Source organism: Canis lupus, chromosome 5 (genome assembly GCF_048164855.1).
Source record: "Canis lupus baileyi chromosome 5, mCanLup2.hap1, whole genome shotgun sequence".
Classification (NCBI taxonomy): Eukaryota; Metazoa; Chordata; class Mammalia; order Carnivora; family Canidae; genus Canis; species Canis lupus.
In genome coordinates, this window is record NC_132842.1 from 20,359,240 (window position 1) to 20,376,837 (window position 17,598).

At 35.2% G+C, this 17,598-nt stretch overlaps 1 protein-coding gene and 1 long non-coding RNA gene across 5 annotated transcripts in view; one reads left to right on the forward strand and one right to left on the reverse strand.

Annotated features, from left to right (window-relative positions):
- CUBN (cubilin) overlaps positions 1 to 17,598 on the forward strand; it is a 265,984-nt gene that overhangs the window by 36,622 nt on the left and 211,764 nt on the right. Inside the window, exons 18-22 of the mRNA XM_072825664.1 lie at positions 7,559 to 7,703; positions 7,931 to 8,109; positions 10,498 to 10,663; positions 11,004 to 11,220; positions 16,997 to 17,127. Coding sequence (XP_072681765.1) covers positions 7,559 to 7,703; positions 7,931 to 8,109; positions 10,498 to 10,663; positions 11,004 to 11,220; positions 16,997 to 17,127 — 838 coding nt within the window. The remainder of the gene's footprint in view (positions 1 to 7,558; positions 7,704 to 7,930; positions 8,110 to 10,497; positions 10,664 to 11,003; positions 11,221 to 16,996; positions 17,128 to 17,598) is intronic.
- LOC140633316 (uncharacterized) overlaps positions 2,660 to 17,598 on the reverse strand; it is a 49,899-nt gene continuing 34,960 nt past the window's right edge. For 2 of the 4 annotated variants that reach the window (XR_012030935.1, XR_012030933.1), the window contains 3 exons: positions 10,559 to 10,693; positions 7,973 to 8,087; positions 2,660 to 2,777 (listed from right to left, as the gene is read on the reverse strand). This is a non-coding gene — a long non-coding RNA (uncharacterized lncRNA). The remainder of the gene's footprint in view (positions 2,778 to 7,972; positions 8,088 to 10,558; positions 10,694 to 17,598) is intronic. The other 2 variants (XR_012030936.1, XR_012030934.1) reach the window with 2 other exon arrangements.

A 17,598-nucleotide genomic window follows, 5' to 3' on the forward strand; every position in this document is an offset into this window, starting at 1 on the left:
GAAATCTGGGAGAGTAATAACAGAATTCATTTCTTTTGAAAGAATAGATGCACTTCTAAAAGTCCTAGATCTTCTCATTATGTGATTCCAGTTGTTTTCTTGCCATGTGAATATAACCTTTAAATGAAGATATTATTGCCTAGTTTATCTTTTTCATGTATAGTATAATTTTGAAAGACTTTTTGCTCAGTAAGAGAGCTCTGTAAACATTTTATTTGAGAATAAAATTTAACTACAGAAGATAATAAATGTGGTAATGTGGGCAGTACCACATTTATTATGCAGTATATTGTATTTTTTCTTTTTTTTTAACAAGAAGCACACATTTATGCATTAATTCTTGGATTTATACATCTCTCTCAACTAAATTTTCTCCTTTAGAAACACATGTTGCCCGTGAGTGATGTAATATGGCTAGTAACAAAAGAATGAGTATAACAAGACTATTAGTTCATCTGTTTTTGTCTAAGAGAGCTTTTAAATTATATAGAGTAAATCAATGATTAGGGCAGAAGCATCTTTCCAGAATAAAAAGCAGCACCTCTCATTAATATTTTATAAGTGATTTAAGCCCTCAGAACTATAAGTGAAGGACACATACAGAAGTAATGAAAGTTTAATTTTTAATCTTAGAGAATGCAAGTAGTAGGCTGAATAATAATTTTAGAGTTCTATATGATGCTAAGTCTAGGGCTTGAAATAGGATGTAGAAAGAAATGAATAGAATCTCCTTGACCAATCCTGAATTGTCTGACCCCTCCCTGCTAAGACTTGTGGTAAGGGGAAGGAGAACCACATAAGAGAGATTAATAGAGGAAGGGGAAGGAGAAGTGCCTTCTGGGGAAAGAGGAGGACTTCTGGAGAAGTTGTTCCTTCTTAGAAAGCAAACAAAAATAAATGGCATAGAAAAGTAAGCTACATTAAATTTGGTGTCTGAAATATGGGGAATGTGTCCCTATTCTGCAAATGTCATTGAATGATATATTTTGACTTCTTGCTAATCCAAGCAAATTCACAAAGCAGAAATTACACACATATCTTTAGAATGTAATGAAACTAGAAGTTAATATTTTTATTAACTTTTTTTTTGTTGTTTTTTAATGTCCAAATACTTGGAAATAGATAAAATCATTCTTAAATAGTTACTGCGTTAAGGAAGGGAAGAGAAAATGAAATCAAAGATAATGAAGAAAATAACAGAGGAAATGCTAGATGGTTATCAAATATGTGAGACATGATGAAACTCAAATCCCATGTAAAATCTTCAAAATTTTATAGAAGAAATTAAAAATTAGAAATGTGGGGAAGTACAACAAGCTGAACCACTGGAGATCTATCTTCCTGTTGAATCTTTTATCACCTCCCCCTCTTCTTCCTGGTACTCCTCACTCGACTCCTCCCAACTGGCCCTGCACAGTATTCCCGTATCTCCACACATCTTTAGATGGAATCAGAATCACAAGAGATTTCCTTTTGCTTTTGTTTATTTCTTTATAAAGATTTTGTTTACTTATCTATTTACTTATTTACTGAGAGCTCAGGTAGGGGAAGGGGCAGAGGGAGAGGAAGGGAAAGGATTTCAAGCACATGCAGTACTCAGCATGGACCCTGACTTGGGGCTCAATCTCACCACCCTGAAATCATGACCTGAGCTGAAATCAAGAGTCAGTTGCTCAACCAACTGAGCCCCCCAGGTGCCCCAAGGAAATAATTTTTAATCCCTGTGTGACTTCTCTCATCTCTTATCCCTCACCATTCTTATTTGAAGTGGGGCCACCCACATCCCCCTCCTTTGTGCTCAGATTAACGCAAGACTAGTCTGCAAGATCAAGTCTTTATTGAGCTAAGGGACATTTTAACCTGAAGCTCGCTTCACAGTAAACCAGATGTTAAACACTGCTGCATGGGAGGGTCCTGTCTTTAGCTCTTGGTTGGACCAAGCCTATGTGCCAGCATATTTGGTTTGTTTTGAATTAAAGTTTAATACTTTAAATAGATTTTTGGAATTGTTATATAAAAACAAATCTGGATACATAGCAGATACAAACAAATGAGCACATGCATTAAGATGTGGCTTTGAGACCTGATCCATTCCAGATGTTAAAGCTTACTGCTGACTGGGCTCTAGAGCTCACTCTTAAATTTCATATGAACTGTGTTTTTTTGGCCCTATTTATTTTAGCTTTCTCTACAGGAAATAGTTCCTTTGTAAGAATTCTGTCTTTTTTTTTTTTTTTTTAATGAGTAGTTTCTCTTCAAGAACTAGTTCAATCTGATGAATACAAAACTCAGAAGCCATTTGGACTGTTTCATAGGCTAATTATTGTGGATCACAGGCTATATATTGCATCTCTGGGCCTGAAACAATCAGTGTTAGTTGGATAAATAAGGTTATCAATGAGAAATCTGGGCCTGGTCTGTAGAATACTGGAATTTTGAACTGGCCCTGGTCATTCCTTTGCAAATGTGATCCAGTGTAAAGAATGAATTTGATGCAATGCCTCTATCAGTGACTATGATATGGCTTCACTTAACTAGTTAAGAAAAACTCCTTGTTAATATAAAATGGGTTTAAATACAAATCATCTTTCTGTAAGTTATGCTGCAATAACAGTCAGTAGCAATACAAGAAGTCTAAAACAATAACAAACAAAGAAAATTTCTATGGCTTATAACAGTATACATTTATTCTTTGTTCGTGTAAACATGTTGTTTTGAGGTCACTGGCAGTTCTGCTCACACTGTCCCATCTGTCTCTGGGACCCAGGCTCTTGATCCTATAAGAAAAGAAAATAAAAAATGGTTGAATCCTGCCGTGACTCTCAAGGCTCCTACCTGGAGATGGCGTATGGCTTCTGCCCACATTATGTTGGGCACAGCAAACACAATGGCCAAGAAAAGTTGATGGGAAGAATAAATATTAATTCTCCGTGGGAAGGCATTGTAAGTTGCATGGTAATGAGTGGAGATGTTAGACACTCCCCCCCCCCCCGCCCTTACAGGGAGGGATGTAAGTGATTAGGAAAAATAATACAGTCTATCCTAGTGCATAAGCACAAAAGAGAAAGGGTTTGCCGTTGTTGTTGTTGGGGAGGTGCAAATTCAGAAGTCCTATATATAGAATGCAGATTGGGCTGCAACAATTTTGAGATCACTTAGAGCATTTGATGAACTTTATTTGTCTCATTCAGAGGATTTGTGGTTAAGGTATTGTCATGTCCAGGATCCAGAGAGAATACAGGCTTTCAGATTTAATAAGGTTTCATTTCCACAGAGACAGAGAAATGCAGCCAAAATCAATTGTACCTTCGAGGTTTAGGGCCCCTGAGCCCTATAAGTTCCTCTTAAAACATTTGGACTGCAGCTGCCTTTCTCCTTTCTAAAATCCTTGAATTTCGTTAGTGAGGCCCTGGGGAATGGCCCACTTTAGCTTGCTCTGATGCTGTTTGGCTGCTTTTCTTCCTTCATGTCATCTTCTAATGGGCAAAATGCAAAAGAGAGACTATAGTCTTAGCAGAGGAGTGTGAAGCCCTGGAGGATCAGAGAGGAGGGTAGTATCTTATTCTGTGTTTCAGGCTTCCTGGTTTCCAAGAACTAGTATGTTTGTGTCTCTAACAAAAATTGAACCATCATACCATGCCTTAAAATTAATGAGTCAACAAGCATTTGTCAAATACCTATTTGTGAAGTTCTATATTAGATGCTAAAGGCATTATAGATATTTTCTCCTCCCTCAAAGATTTGCTGTTTGAGTAGAGAGATATCTAGCATAAATTTAAGACAGTATGTGAAATTCATGTTATAGCTCTTAGAAACTGGCTTGGTATGTGTCAGTCAAGAGGTATGTGATTTTTTAAAGTCTGTGTAAGATTCTATCATATGGCTATACCATAATTTATTTAATCACTCTCCTATGATTAGAAATTGAAATATTTTCAATTCTTGTAATTATAGAGCAAATTTGATGTGAGTCCTTTGTGTCTTTGCCTGTATCTTGAATGATTTCTTTATGATAGAGTGTTAGAGTGAAGTTACTAGGTCCCAAACTGAATATTTTGAAGACTCCTGATGCATACTGTCATATTATTTTCCAGAAATTTATATATCCCTCTACCAGCTATGGATGGGAGCAACTGTGTTACCATATCCCTGCCAGCTTTGAGTATCAGACTTTTAAAATCTTCCCTTTTTTGCTCATTTCCCTCAGCCTGGATAATCCTTCAAGTCTCAGTTTAAAGGTTATTTCCATGGAGAAATATTCCATACTCTCCGGTTTGAGTTCAGGGTTTTGGGGTGAAGTCAGTTTCCTTTAAGAACTTTTTATATTACCCCTTTTCTATTCTGAAATGAAATTCATAAATGATGTAACCTCAATGCCCAGACATACTACACTTGAAGACAAAATGAAGGCTTAAGTTGTTTTCTCTTTGAATCACTGTGAATGCCACAATACAAACCCAGGCTGATGTGGCTGTGCAGGTTGGTAATACATTTTCTGAAATGGTTTCCAACTCTTGTCAGATTTCCAGGGGAAAAAAAAAAAAGCGTGAAACTTCCTTTGATTTATATTCTACTTATAATCTTAGAAAATTTAGTGTTTATTAAAATTTGGCAAAAATATTTTGAGTTTAGTACATAAAATAGAGCTAGATTTTATATTTAATAATAGAACTGTCACTTATATGAGTATCACATGAGATATAAGAGAATTTTTGTATGTGACTATCTCTTATACTGCAGGGTGTTTAGTGTCTTTGGTCACCAGCCACTAATTGCCAGTAATGCCTAACCACTACAGTATTGATTAAAACAACAACCAAAAAGTCTTTTCAGGGATTTCCAAAATGTCTAGTTGTGATACTGATGGAGAACCACTGTGTTAAGTAATAATATAGCCTCTTGTACTTTCCCAAACATGGCGCTCATGCTTTTGGAAAAATGTGCTTGCTTGTTGTAGGGTCCTTGTGAGCAGTCCACAGCGCTGTCACCCACACAGGTCTGGGCACTTACTTATGCCTTGATAATGTTAGTTGAGAAAATGAATTAATATTTGGATAGCTAGATCTTCCAAAAATAATTCTATATAACAGGAGTAAGATCTATATTCATGAAATCATTCCTGATTTTGTGAGAAATCTCTAGCATTTTACCTTTCAAAATCTCAAAAATTGCAATAGCTATTCTTTAGTTCACTTTTTTTTTTTAAATTTCAAGACGTTTTTCCAAGGAATTCATACTATTGTTTCATCTATTTGCTTCAACAACCCCATGAGCCAGGCTAAGATTTAGTAACTTGCTCAGAAGTGCATGGGCTTTGGCCAGGTCTTTGTGACTCCATAGACTGTGCTCATGGTCCTTATAAGATGTTGACTGTTGATTTAAAACAGGTTGTCTTGGGGATCCCTGGGTGGCTCGGTGGTTTAGCGCCTGCCTTCTGCCCCGGACGTGATCCTGAGTGCTGGGATTGAGTCCCTCATCGGGCTCCCTGCATGGGGTCTGCTTCTCTCTCTGCCTGTGTCTCTGCCTCTCTCTCTCCCTCTGTGTCTCTCATGAATAAATAAATAAAATCTTAAAAAAATTAAAATAAAACAGGTGGTCTTTATCGTATGAGGGAAATATTCCTTTGCTCCTAAATTTCTGAGTTTTGCTCTTTTTTTTTTAAATTTTATTTATTTATTCATAAGAGACAGAGAGAGGCAGAGACACAGGCAGAGGGAGAAGCAGGCTCCATGCAGGGAGCCCGACGTGGGACTCGATCCCGGGTCTCCAGGGTCAGGCTCTGGGTCGAAGGCAGCGCTAAACCACTGAGCCACCCAGGCTGCCCCAGAGTTTTGCTTTTAATAAAAAGAAATACTGATAATTTTTTTTTACATCTATGGAAATATATGGATCCATTGACAAGTGTAGTTTTTTTTTTAAAAAAGATTTATTTATTTATTCATGAGAGACACAGAGGGAGAAAGAGAGGCAGAGACACAGGCAGAGGACGAAGCAGGCTCCTTGCAGGAGCCAGATGTGGGACTCCATCCCGGAACTCCAGCATCAGGCCCTGAGTCAAAGGCAGATGCTCAACTGCTGAGCCACCCGGGCATCCCCAATGAGTGTAATTTATAATTTCAAATAACCTTACATTATTCAAATTCTTATCTTTGTTTGGATCGTAAGCCTAATGATGAAGTAAATTTGTTTTTCTAGAACTGTGTTTGTTTTTATATCTATATAAATAGGTGAGATCAATCCATAGTTTCATTGTATCATCTGTTGGAATTTAGTAAGATGGTTCTGAGAAAAATTAGTTGGAAGTTTCTTCAATGTTTGAGGGTGCCTTAGAACAAATAATCTATGGCAAATATTTGTTCCTTAAAAGTTTGAAATAATTGAGGAGCCTGCGTGACTGAGTTGGTTCGGTGTCAGACTCTTGATTTCCCCTCAGGTCATGATCTCAGGGTCATGAAATTGAGCCCCATTTCTGTCTCCATGCTTAACATGGAGTCTGCTGGAGTCTCAAGCAGACTCTCTCCCTCTTCTTTTCCCTCTGCCCCTCTTCCCAGTGTACATGCATGTTATAAATAAATAAATAAATAAATAAATAAATAAATAAAATCTTTTTTAAAAGTTTGAAATAATTGGTGAGGTAGAGGATATTCTGGGAGTTCTGGGAGGTGGGAGGTAATTATTTGATAATGTTTTCAATTTTATCCATGGTTTATTGTCTCTTCAGATTTTATCTTTCTTCTCCTTGAGGTAATTTTAGTAATTTATATTTTTTCTGGAAATAGCCATTTCAAACATTGAGCTGTATCAGCATAGAGTTGTACAAAGAGTTATCATTCATATGAAATGAATGTGTCAGTATCTGTGTATTTGTAGCATTTTTCTCATTTTTGATTTGTGTATCTGTGTTTATTCTTTTTAAAAATTTTTGTCTTTATTTTCTTTTATCTTTATTGACAAAGATGTATCTTAAATATCTCTATCCCTCAACTTATACCCCCAAAACAATTCTTGAATGTATTATTGAACTCAACTTTCTTTTGTATTTTATTTATTAGGTTTTACTTTTAGTTTTACTTTATAATCTCTCATTTTAATACGTTTTCCCAATTTTTTTAAATTGACTCTTTTAATTCTCTGTTATCTACTTTTCTGTCTCTTTCTTTCAACAATAAAAGCAGTTTAGTCTGTGACTTCCTTTGATTACAGATTTGGCTGAAACTTGCATGTCTTATTATATCATGTTCTCATATTTTGCTGTTTTCTATATAATTCAAAATTGTAAATTTATCTTTGCTTTCACATTGTAGAAGTTATTAGGAGAACGTTTGATGAAATATTCTTATGCTTTGGATTTTATCTGGCTTAAGTTTGTTATTAATATTTAGTGTAATTATACTGTGCTCAAGATTGGCCCATTGATTACTTTCAAATATAAATATGTAACTCAAATTAGATTATAACTTATTCTGAATCTGCCGTTTTTTTCATCTCCAAATAATCCACCATTGCCAAGATTATTTTGTTGATTAGAGTAAAAGATCTATTTTATTTTTCTATTTAGGTCCGAGATGATAAAATCTTACTTGGAAAAGTATGTGACAATGAAACCCTCCCTCACATTAAATCCATTAGGAACCATATATGGATCAGGCTTAAAATAGATGCTTCTCTTGTAAGAGCTAGTTTCAGAGCTGTTTATCAAGTTGGTAAGAAAATTTATGCGTTAATTTTTAAGTTTCTAATTTGTCTGATTGTAACATTTTAATTTCTTGGAATAATTTAGTCATTTTATACCTTTTAGTGCCAAGGAAAAAATTCTACTAGTCACAACACATTCCTTTATATTCCTATGCTGAACTAAACTTAGCAATAAAAGTAAAGGCAGGAATCATTTATCTCTGAACAAACACTACTATCATTTTCATATTCACAGCTTGTGGAGGAGAATTAACTGGAGAAGGAGTCATTCGCTCACCTTTTTATCCTAACGTGTATCCAGGAGAAAGAATCTGCAGGTGGACCATTCACCAGCCCCAAAGCCAAGTAGTTATTCTCAACTTCACTGCCTTTGGAATTGAAAGTTCTGCCCACTGTGATACAGATTATATTGAGGTAAGAGTAGAACATCTTTGAATACTTGTATTGGGTTGAATATTATTTAAAACAGTATGTCATGTTATCCTTAGATCAGCTACATGAAACAACACTAGTTTGTAAAGACCAATATCTCTTATAAATATAGATGCAAAAATCCTCAATAATATACTAGCTAACTGAATTCAGCAGCATATAAAGAAGAATATGCACCATGACCAAGCAGGATTTATCGCAGAAATGCAAAGTTGGTATACATTAAAAAATCAACGAATGTAAAATAAAATAAAGGAAAAAAAGAACCTCCCACATGATTAGCTCAATAGATGCAAAGAAAAGCATTTGACAAAATCTAACATCTTTTTGTGATAAAAACACTGAACAAACTAAGAATAGAAGGGAACATCCTTAATTAGAAAAATGTCATCTATTAAAAAATCCACAACTAACATCATATTTAATGATGAAATACTAAATCCTTTGCCCTTATCATCAGTAAAAAGGCAAAGATGTCTGTTCTCACCACTTCTATTCAATATTATACTGGAAATTTTAGCTAGGGCAATTAAGCAAGGAAAGGAAAGAAAATACATTCAGGATGAAAAGGAAAGAGTAAAACTATCTCTCTTCAAAATTAACATGATTTTATCTATATATAAGATGTATAGAAAATCATAAGGAATCCACACATACATACGCACAAACTATTAGAAGGAATCCACACATGCAAACATATTCAGCAAATTGTATGATATAAGATCAAACTATGAACGTCATTGCTTTTTCTGTACACCAACAGTGGACAATTTGAAAATGAAACCAAGGAGACAATGTCGTTTACAATAGCATAAAAACGAAATACACCGAGAAATACATCTTTAAAAAGATGTGTAAAATGTGTACTCCTGAAGCATTGTTAAAGGAAATTAAAGACCTAAATACGTGGAAAGACATCCCATGTGTTCATGGATTAGAAGACTTAATGTTGTTCGGTTGGCAATACTCCCCAAGTGTATCTAAAGATTCCATTTAATCCCTATTAAAGTCCCAGCTGGCATGTTCTGCAGAAATTCACAAGCTGATTGTAAAATTCATATAGAAATGCAGAATAACCAAAGCAGTTTTGGAAAAGAAGAGCCAAGTTGGAAGACACACACTTAACCAATTTCAAAACTTAGAACAAAGCTACAGTAATAAAGACAGTATGTTGAGTGAGGATAAAAATATGGAACAATGGAACAGAATTGAAAATTTAGAAATAAACCCATAGCTTTACGGCCAACTGGTTCTTGAAAGGGCTCCAAGACATTTCAGTAGGAAAAAAATAGTATTTTCAGCACTATTTGATGAAAATGCAAAATTATGTAAGTAGGCCCTTTCCTTACACCACACATAGAAATTAACTAAAAATGGACAATAGACCTAAATATGGGAGCTAAAACAGTGAAACTTTTGAAAGAAAGCAACCTGTGTATTTGTGACCTAGGTTAGGCAAAGCCCTCTAAGATAGGACACAGAGAACAAACAATAAAATAAAAAATAAAAAATTGGACTTCATCATAATTAAAAACAATCTAATTTTTAAAGTGGGCAAAGAATCTAAATATATATTTATTCAAAGAAGATACACAAATAGCCAATAAGCACATGAGAAGATACTCAATATCACTAATCTTCAGTGAAATACAAATCAGACCATAATGAGATACTGCTTCACAAACAAGAATGGCTATAATCAAGAAGTCACAAAATAGGGAGTATTGGCAAGGATATAGAGAAATTGGAAAATTTTTACACTTGTACACTGCTAGTGAGCATATAAAATGATATAGCCACTTTGGAAAAAAGTTCCAAGTTCTACAAGAAGCTAAATATTTGATCCAGAAATTACCATTTATCTATCATTCGATCCAGCAATTCCACTCCTATGTGTATATCCAAAGGAAATGAAAATATATATCCACACAAAAAATTTGCATTTAAGTGACTACAATCATTATTCTTGGTAGACAAAACATAGAAAAAATATAAATATCTACCAATTGATGAATGGATTATTAAAATGTAGCATATCCATACAGTGGTATATTATATAGCATTAAAAAAGAATGAAGAGATGACATGTTACATGGATGAATTTTGAAAACTGGCTAAATTAAATCACACAAGACCATGTAGTGTGTGATTTTATTTATTTGAAATACCCAGCATTGACAATCTGAGCTTGGAGTTTGAAGGAAATGAGGAATGACTGCTAAGGGGTATGGAATTTCTTTAGAGGTGACTAAAATTTATTTTTATGACATTGATAAAAAAATTTCAGAAATAATTATTCTTAAAAGCAGTTTTCCAAAATAATATTTAACAAAATAAACTTGAATATATCCCCCCCCTTTTTTTTCTTAGATTGGTAGCAGTTCCATTTTGGGTTCTCCTGAAAATAAAAAATATTGTGGCACAGACATACCTTTGTTTATAACATCTGTGTACAATTTTCTTTATGTCATATTCGTGAAAAGTTCTTCTACTGAAAATCATGGTTTCATGGCTAAATTCAGTGCTGCAGATTTGGGTAAGATATTGACATTTTCCTGCTTTGCCTCTTAACAGAAAAAGTAAATAGCAGAAGTAAATAATTATAGAAAATTCATCTACACTCTGTAGATGTGTAGCTATCTACATTCTAAAAATTTTAAAGTACACTCAAAGCAAAGAAAAAATATATTTCCTAGTCAGTACATATTCAGAGTTAACTGATTTTTATTAATAAGAGAAAAAGATTATCTTACGTGGCATATGAGGAACATTTATCTTTTTCAGGTTTTAAGAGGTTATGATCAGATTACTTTATTTTGAATTCTAGGTAGCTTATTGGTTAGTTGTTCTAATAATTATTATTTTTGTTTTAACAGCATGTGGAGAAATTCTTACAGAGTCAACAGGAATCATTCAAAGTCCTGGCCATCCAAATATCTACCCTCATGGGATCAACTGTACCTGGCATATATTAGTCCAACCTGGCCACCTAATTCATTTGATATTCAGGAAATTTCATCTGGAGTTTCATTACAATTGCACAAATGACTATTTGGAAGTTTATGACACTGGTTCTAATACATATCTTGGGAGGTAAAAACATTTTGTTTTTATTTTTATAAAAAAATAAAAACTTCCTACTTTCTTGCTTTCCTACTGCAGTGAAGGATGTTAAAAACTACCATGTTGTGTTATAAAAACCAGATGAGATCTTCACATTCCTCAATGACCATTTCTACATCACTACCGACAACTCTATAGTCTTGGTCTTCAGTAATTAAGTTTTGACCTATGTGTATACCCATGAAGGCATTACCAAAATCAAGATATTATACATATCCATTACTCCTAAAACCTTCTTTCTTCCTATAATTCCTCCCTTCTCATCCCCATCCCCAGGAAGCCACCAATCTTTTCTATTGCTATAAATTAGTTTGTATATTCTGGAATTATATAAAAAATGGAATTATACTATATGTACTCTTTTTTGGTCTGGCTTTTCTTAGCATAATCTTTTGTTGTTGTTGAACTTCTTGGATCTTAGGATTTATAGTTTCATCAAATTGAAAATTTTTTGGCCATTAATTCTTGAAATGCTTTTTCTGTCTCTTTTTCCCTTTGGGGACTCTGATTACAGGTATCTTAGGTCATTTGAGATTGTCCCACAGCTCATTGATGAACTCGGCTCATTTGATTTTGAGTTTTTGTTCTGCATTTCATTTTGGAAAGTTTCTATCACTGTGTATTCTAGTGCACTAATCTTTTCTTCTGCAAAGACTATTCTGCTATAAGTCCTACAAAGTATATTTTAATCTTAGACATTAGTTTTCATTTCTAGAAGTTCAATTTGGGCCATCTTTTATATCTTCCATGTCTCTGCGCATTAATTTTTTTCCCTTCGCTTCTTAAATCTGTTTTTTTTTTTTTTCCTAAATCTCTTGGGTTTTTGTTGTTGTTGTTGTTTTTTTTTTTTTTTTTTTTTTTTTTTTTTTACAATCCTGGGGTCTTTCATTTTCTTTACATTTATCATGCCATGAATTCATAGGGAATGGGTTCCAGCAGTTCAGGCTCCTTTCCATTGGTTCTCACAAAGTGTGCTTCTCTGGGTGGGGCAGGCTGGTGCTTCAGTTGGACCCAAGTACCTACTTTTTGGCTTTTTTTTCTGATCATTTTCCTTCACACGCTTCAGGAAGCTATCTCGGCTCTTTGAGTGTTTAATCTGCTCAATGTGGACATTAATTCTCTTGGCAAGAATCTTGCCCTTAACTTGTTTGTTTACAACAATGCCAACAGCATGCTGAGTAACATTGTAGACTCTTCCAGTTTTGCCATGGTAACATTTGTGGGGCATTCCTTTTTAAACAGTGTCCATTCCCTTGATGTCCACAATATCATCTTTCTCATAGATCCGCATGTATGTGGCCAAAGGAACAACTCCATGTTTTCTAAAAGGCCTAGAGAACATTAGCGGGTACCTCTCCTTTTTCCCTTTGTGCTGGTCATTTTGGCGTATTACTGAAAGATGGTAGTTCCTGCCGAAAGGACTATTTTAATGTTTTTTTTTTTTTATCTGCTAATTCAATCATCTGTGTTATTTCTTGGTGTGTTCTGATTAATTAATTTTTCTTCTCATTATGGGTTCTACTTTCCTTCTTTTCATGCCTGGTAATATTTGATAGGACGCCAGACATTTTCAATTCTGTGTTTTTGTACACTGGACATTATTGCATTCCTCTATGTATTTTTGAGCTTTGTGGGTTTTTTATTTAATTTCTAGTGAGTGAACATACAGCAAAATAGTAGTTTCAGATGTACAATGTAGTGATTCAAAACTTCCATACAACACCTGTGTCATCGCAAGTGTACTCCTTAATTTCCATCACCTGTTTAATTCATTCCCCTTCCCCCTCTCCCTTTCTGGTAATCATCAGTTTATTTGCCATAATTCAGTGTCTGTTTCTTGGTTTGTCTCTCTCCCTTTCTCTTTCTCTCTCTTTTTCCCTTTGCTCATTTGTTTCTTAAATTCCACATATATTGAGCTTTGCTTTGGAAAGCGTTGTTCTGGGCAGCCCGGGGTGGCACCGCGGTTTAGCGCTGCCTGCAGCCCGGGGTGTGAGCCTGGAGACTCGGGATCGAGTCCCACATTGGACTCCCTGCATGGAGCTTGCTTCTCCCTCTGCCTCTTTCTCTCTCTCTCTGAATAAAAAAAAAAAAGTGTTGTTACTTGGAAACAGCTTGATCATTACCAGTTTTGCTTTCTTTTTTTTTTTTTTTTTTTTTTTTTTTTTTTTTTTCTTTTTTTTTTTTTATTGGTGTTCAATTTACTAACATACAGAATAACACCCAGTGCCCGTCACCCATTCACTCCCACCCCCCGCCCTCCTCCCCTTCTACCACCCCTAGTTCGTTTCCCAGAGTTAGCAGTCTTTACGTTCTGTCTCCCTTTCTGATATTTCCCACACATTTCTTCTCCCTTCCCTTATTTTCCCTTTCACTATTATTTATATTCCCCAAATGAATGAGAACATATAATGTTTGTCCTTCTCCGACTGACTTACTTCACTCAGCATAATACCCTCCAGTTCCATCCACGTTGAAGCAAATGGTGGGTATTTGTCATTTCTAATAGCTGAGTAATATTCCATTGTATACATAAACCACATCTTCTTTATCCATTCATCTTTCGTTGGACACCGAGGCTCCTTCCACAGTTTGGCTATAGTGGCCATTGCTGCTAGAAACATCGGGGTGCAGGTGTCCCGGCGTTTCATTGCATTTGTATCTTTGGGGTAAATCCCCAACAGTGCAATTGCTGGGTCGTAGGGCAGGTCTATTTTTAACAGTTTGAGGAACCTCCACACAGTTTTCCAGAGTGGCTGCACCAGTTCACATTCCCACCAACAGTGTAAGAGGGTTCCCTTTTCTCCGCATCCTCTCCAACATTTGTTGTTTCCTGCCTTGTTAATTTTCCCCATTCTCACTGGTGTGAGGTGGTATCTCATTGTAGTTTTGATTTGTATTTCCCTGATGGCAAGTGATGCAGAGCATTTTCTCATATGCATGTTGGCCATGTCTATGTCTTCCTCTGTGAGATTTCTGTTCATGTCTTTTGCCCATTTCATGATTGGATTGTTTGTTTCTTTGGTGTTGAGTTTAGTAAGTTCTTTATAGATCTTGGAAACTAGCCCTTTAGTCTCCACCCCAAGATTGCTAGAACTCATACAGCAATTCGGTAGCGTGGCAGGATACAAAATCAATGCCCAGAAGTCAGTGGCATTTCTATACACTAACAATGAGACTGAAGAAAGAGAAATTAAGGAGTCAATCCCATTTACAATTGCACCCAAAAGCATAAGATACCTAGGAATAAACCTCACCAAAGATGTAAAGGATCTATACCCTCAAAACTATAGAACACTTCTGAAAGAAATTGAGGAAGACACAAAGAGATGGAAAAATATTCCATGCTCATGGATTGGCAGAATTAATATTGTGAAAATGTCAATGTTACCCAGGGCAATATACACGTTTAATGCAATCCCTATCAAAATACCATGGACTTTCTTCAGAGAGTTAGAACAAATTATTTTAAGATTTGTGTGGAATCAGAAAAGACCCCGAATAGCCAGGGGAATTTTAAAAAAGAAAACCATATCTGGGGGCATCACAATGCCAGATTTCAGGTTGTACTACAAAGCTGTGGTCATCAAGACAGTGTGGTACTGGCACAAAAACAGACACATAGATCAGTGGAACAGAATAGAGAATCCAGAAGTGGACCCTGAACTTTATGGGCAACTAATATTCGATAAAGGAGGAAAGACTATCCATTGGAAGAAAGACAGTCTCTTCAATAAATGGTGCTGGGAAAATTGGGCATCCACATGCAGAAGAATGAAACTAGACCACTCTCTTTCACCATACACAAAGATAAACTCAAAATGGATGAAAGATCTAAATGTGAGACAAGATTCCATCAAAATCCTAGAGAAGAACACAGGCAACACCCTTTTTGAACTCGGCCATAGTAACTTCTTGCAAGATACATCCACAAAGGCAAAAGAAACAAAAGCAAAAATGAACTATTGGGACTTCATCAAGATAAGAAGCTTTTGCACAGCAAAGGATACAGTCAACAAAACTCAAAGACAACCTACAGAATGGGAGAAGATATTTGCAGTTTTGCTTTCAAACTCATTTATTGTCTCGGAAGAATCATTGTCCTTCATTGCTTGGTATCTAGTATCTTGAGACCCACTGCTTTATACATCTTTGTCCAGATTTTCAGTTGTTTCAGGTGAAAAGTTATATCCCACCACTGTTTTACATCTTTGTTGGAAATGGGTGTCTCTAAATTTCCTTTTTATTTCTTCTTACATTTCTTTAAAAAAAAAAGATTATTTATTTGAGAGAGAGACAGAGATAGTGACAGAGATAGCATGAGAGAGTAGCAGCAGGGAGGAGAGGGAAAAGCAGGATCTTTGCTGAGCAAGGAGTCTGATGCAGAGCTTGATCCCAGGCCCTGGGATCATGACCTGAGCCAAAGGCAAGTAGTTAACCAACTGAGCCCTTCCTTCTTACATTTCATTTTCTTTTTTCTCATTTTAAACATTTTCCCTTTATTCATTATTTTCTTAAATGTATTTCTTCTCCTAGTTTTATCCTCACTCTTTATGTTTTCTTATTCTTAATCTTTCATTTTTAAAACTTTCTTTTTCTGAGTAAAATTTAGCAAAAATTTAACATGGCTTGGTAACCAAACTTTTACTTCTGCATAGGCCATCTGTTTAAAGATAATAGAGTCCACCTCTATAGGGCTCACTATTCTAGGTACTGTTCTAAACCCCTTATAAGGGGAGGAGGGCAGGGGGTGGGGGTGAATGGGTGACTTGCACTGAGGGGGGCACTTGACAGGATGAGCACTGCATGTTATTCTGTATGTTGGCAAATTGAACACCAATAAAAAATAAATTTATTATTAAAAAAATAAAATAAAATCTGAACTTTAAAAAAATACTAAAAACGAATGAAAAGTACAATGAGTGAATTGTATGGTATGTGAATTTTGCATCAATAAAATTAAAATTTTTACATAATAAATGAAAAAAATAAACCCCTTATATACAGTATGCTAACTCATAAAATTCTCAGAATAACCCTATGAAGTAAAGTCCTATCATGATCCCCATTTTAGAGATGAGAAAACTGAGGCATTGAACTGAGTGATCCGCTCAAAGCCATAATGCCTCCAAGTGATAGAATTGACTCTAGAGGTTGTGATCCATGAGTTTATGGTATATGTTTTCCTTTTATTATGTAAGTTTATTTTATTTTTATTAATAAGTTCATTAATATGCTATATGGTGACTTAATAGAGTTAGCAATTTCTTATTTCATTAAGCTTCTTATGCATGACAAGCCACACAGCTGGGTACACACATATAACTATTTCAGGGAAGTATTCATAAATAGGATGATCTTCAGCAATTTTGTAAATGCTTCGTGCCTGGGATCCCTGGGTGGCGCAGCGGTTTGGCGCCTGCCTTTGGCCCAGGGCACGATCCTGGAGACCCAGGATCGAATCCCACGTCGGGCTCCCGGTGCATGGAGCCTGCTTCTCCCTCTGCCTGTGTCTCTGCCTCTCTCTCTCTCTCTCTGACTATCATAAATAAATAAAAATTAAAAAAAAAAATCCTGAAAGCCTGCAAAGAAAAAAATCTTTAAAAAAAAATGTTTCGTGCCTGAAATATATTTATTTTTAAAGGTTAATAGGGTATATTATTATTTTATTTTACATGTCTTAATTTTTAGTATATCATTTCAAGTATACTAAGTTTTTAAATCTGTGTTCTTTCTTGGTTTCAAACAGATATTGTGGGAAATCAATCCCACCCTCTCTTACCAGTAGTACCAACTCATTAAAGCTTATATTTGTGGCTGACTCTGACCTCGCTTATGAAGGCTTTTTAATAAACTATGAAGCAACTGATGCATCATCAGGTAACAGAACAACATTGTATACTTGGTTTTGCTCACTATGAGAATACTCCATCCCCAAACTCATGGCACATGGCACACAATGAAAGCTAATTCAGAAAAGAGTGTAGTGACTTCAGTGCCTCCATATTAAAAATAATGATTAGATCAGAGTATTGTATCAATGTTAAATATTCTAATTAAAATAATTACATCGTGCTCTGTAAGAGAATGCTTTTGTTCTTAGGAATGACACATTGATGTTTTTAGGAGTAAAAACATGTCATGTCTCCAAAATATTCTCAATTGGTTCAGATAACTGAATGAGTAAGTTAGAGAAAGAGACAGACATAAAGCAATGAGGGAAAAATACAAATAAGTAGTAAATCTAGGAAAAGAGAATTTGGGAGCTAGTTCTTACAACTTTTCAAGTTTAAATATCTTTCAAAATGAAAATTACATATGAGACTAAATACTAATTTTAAAAAATTAGAG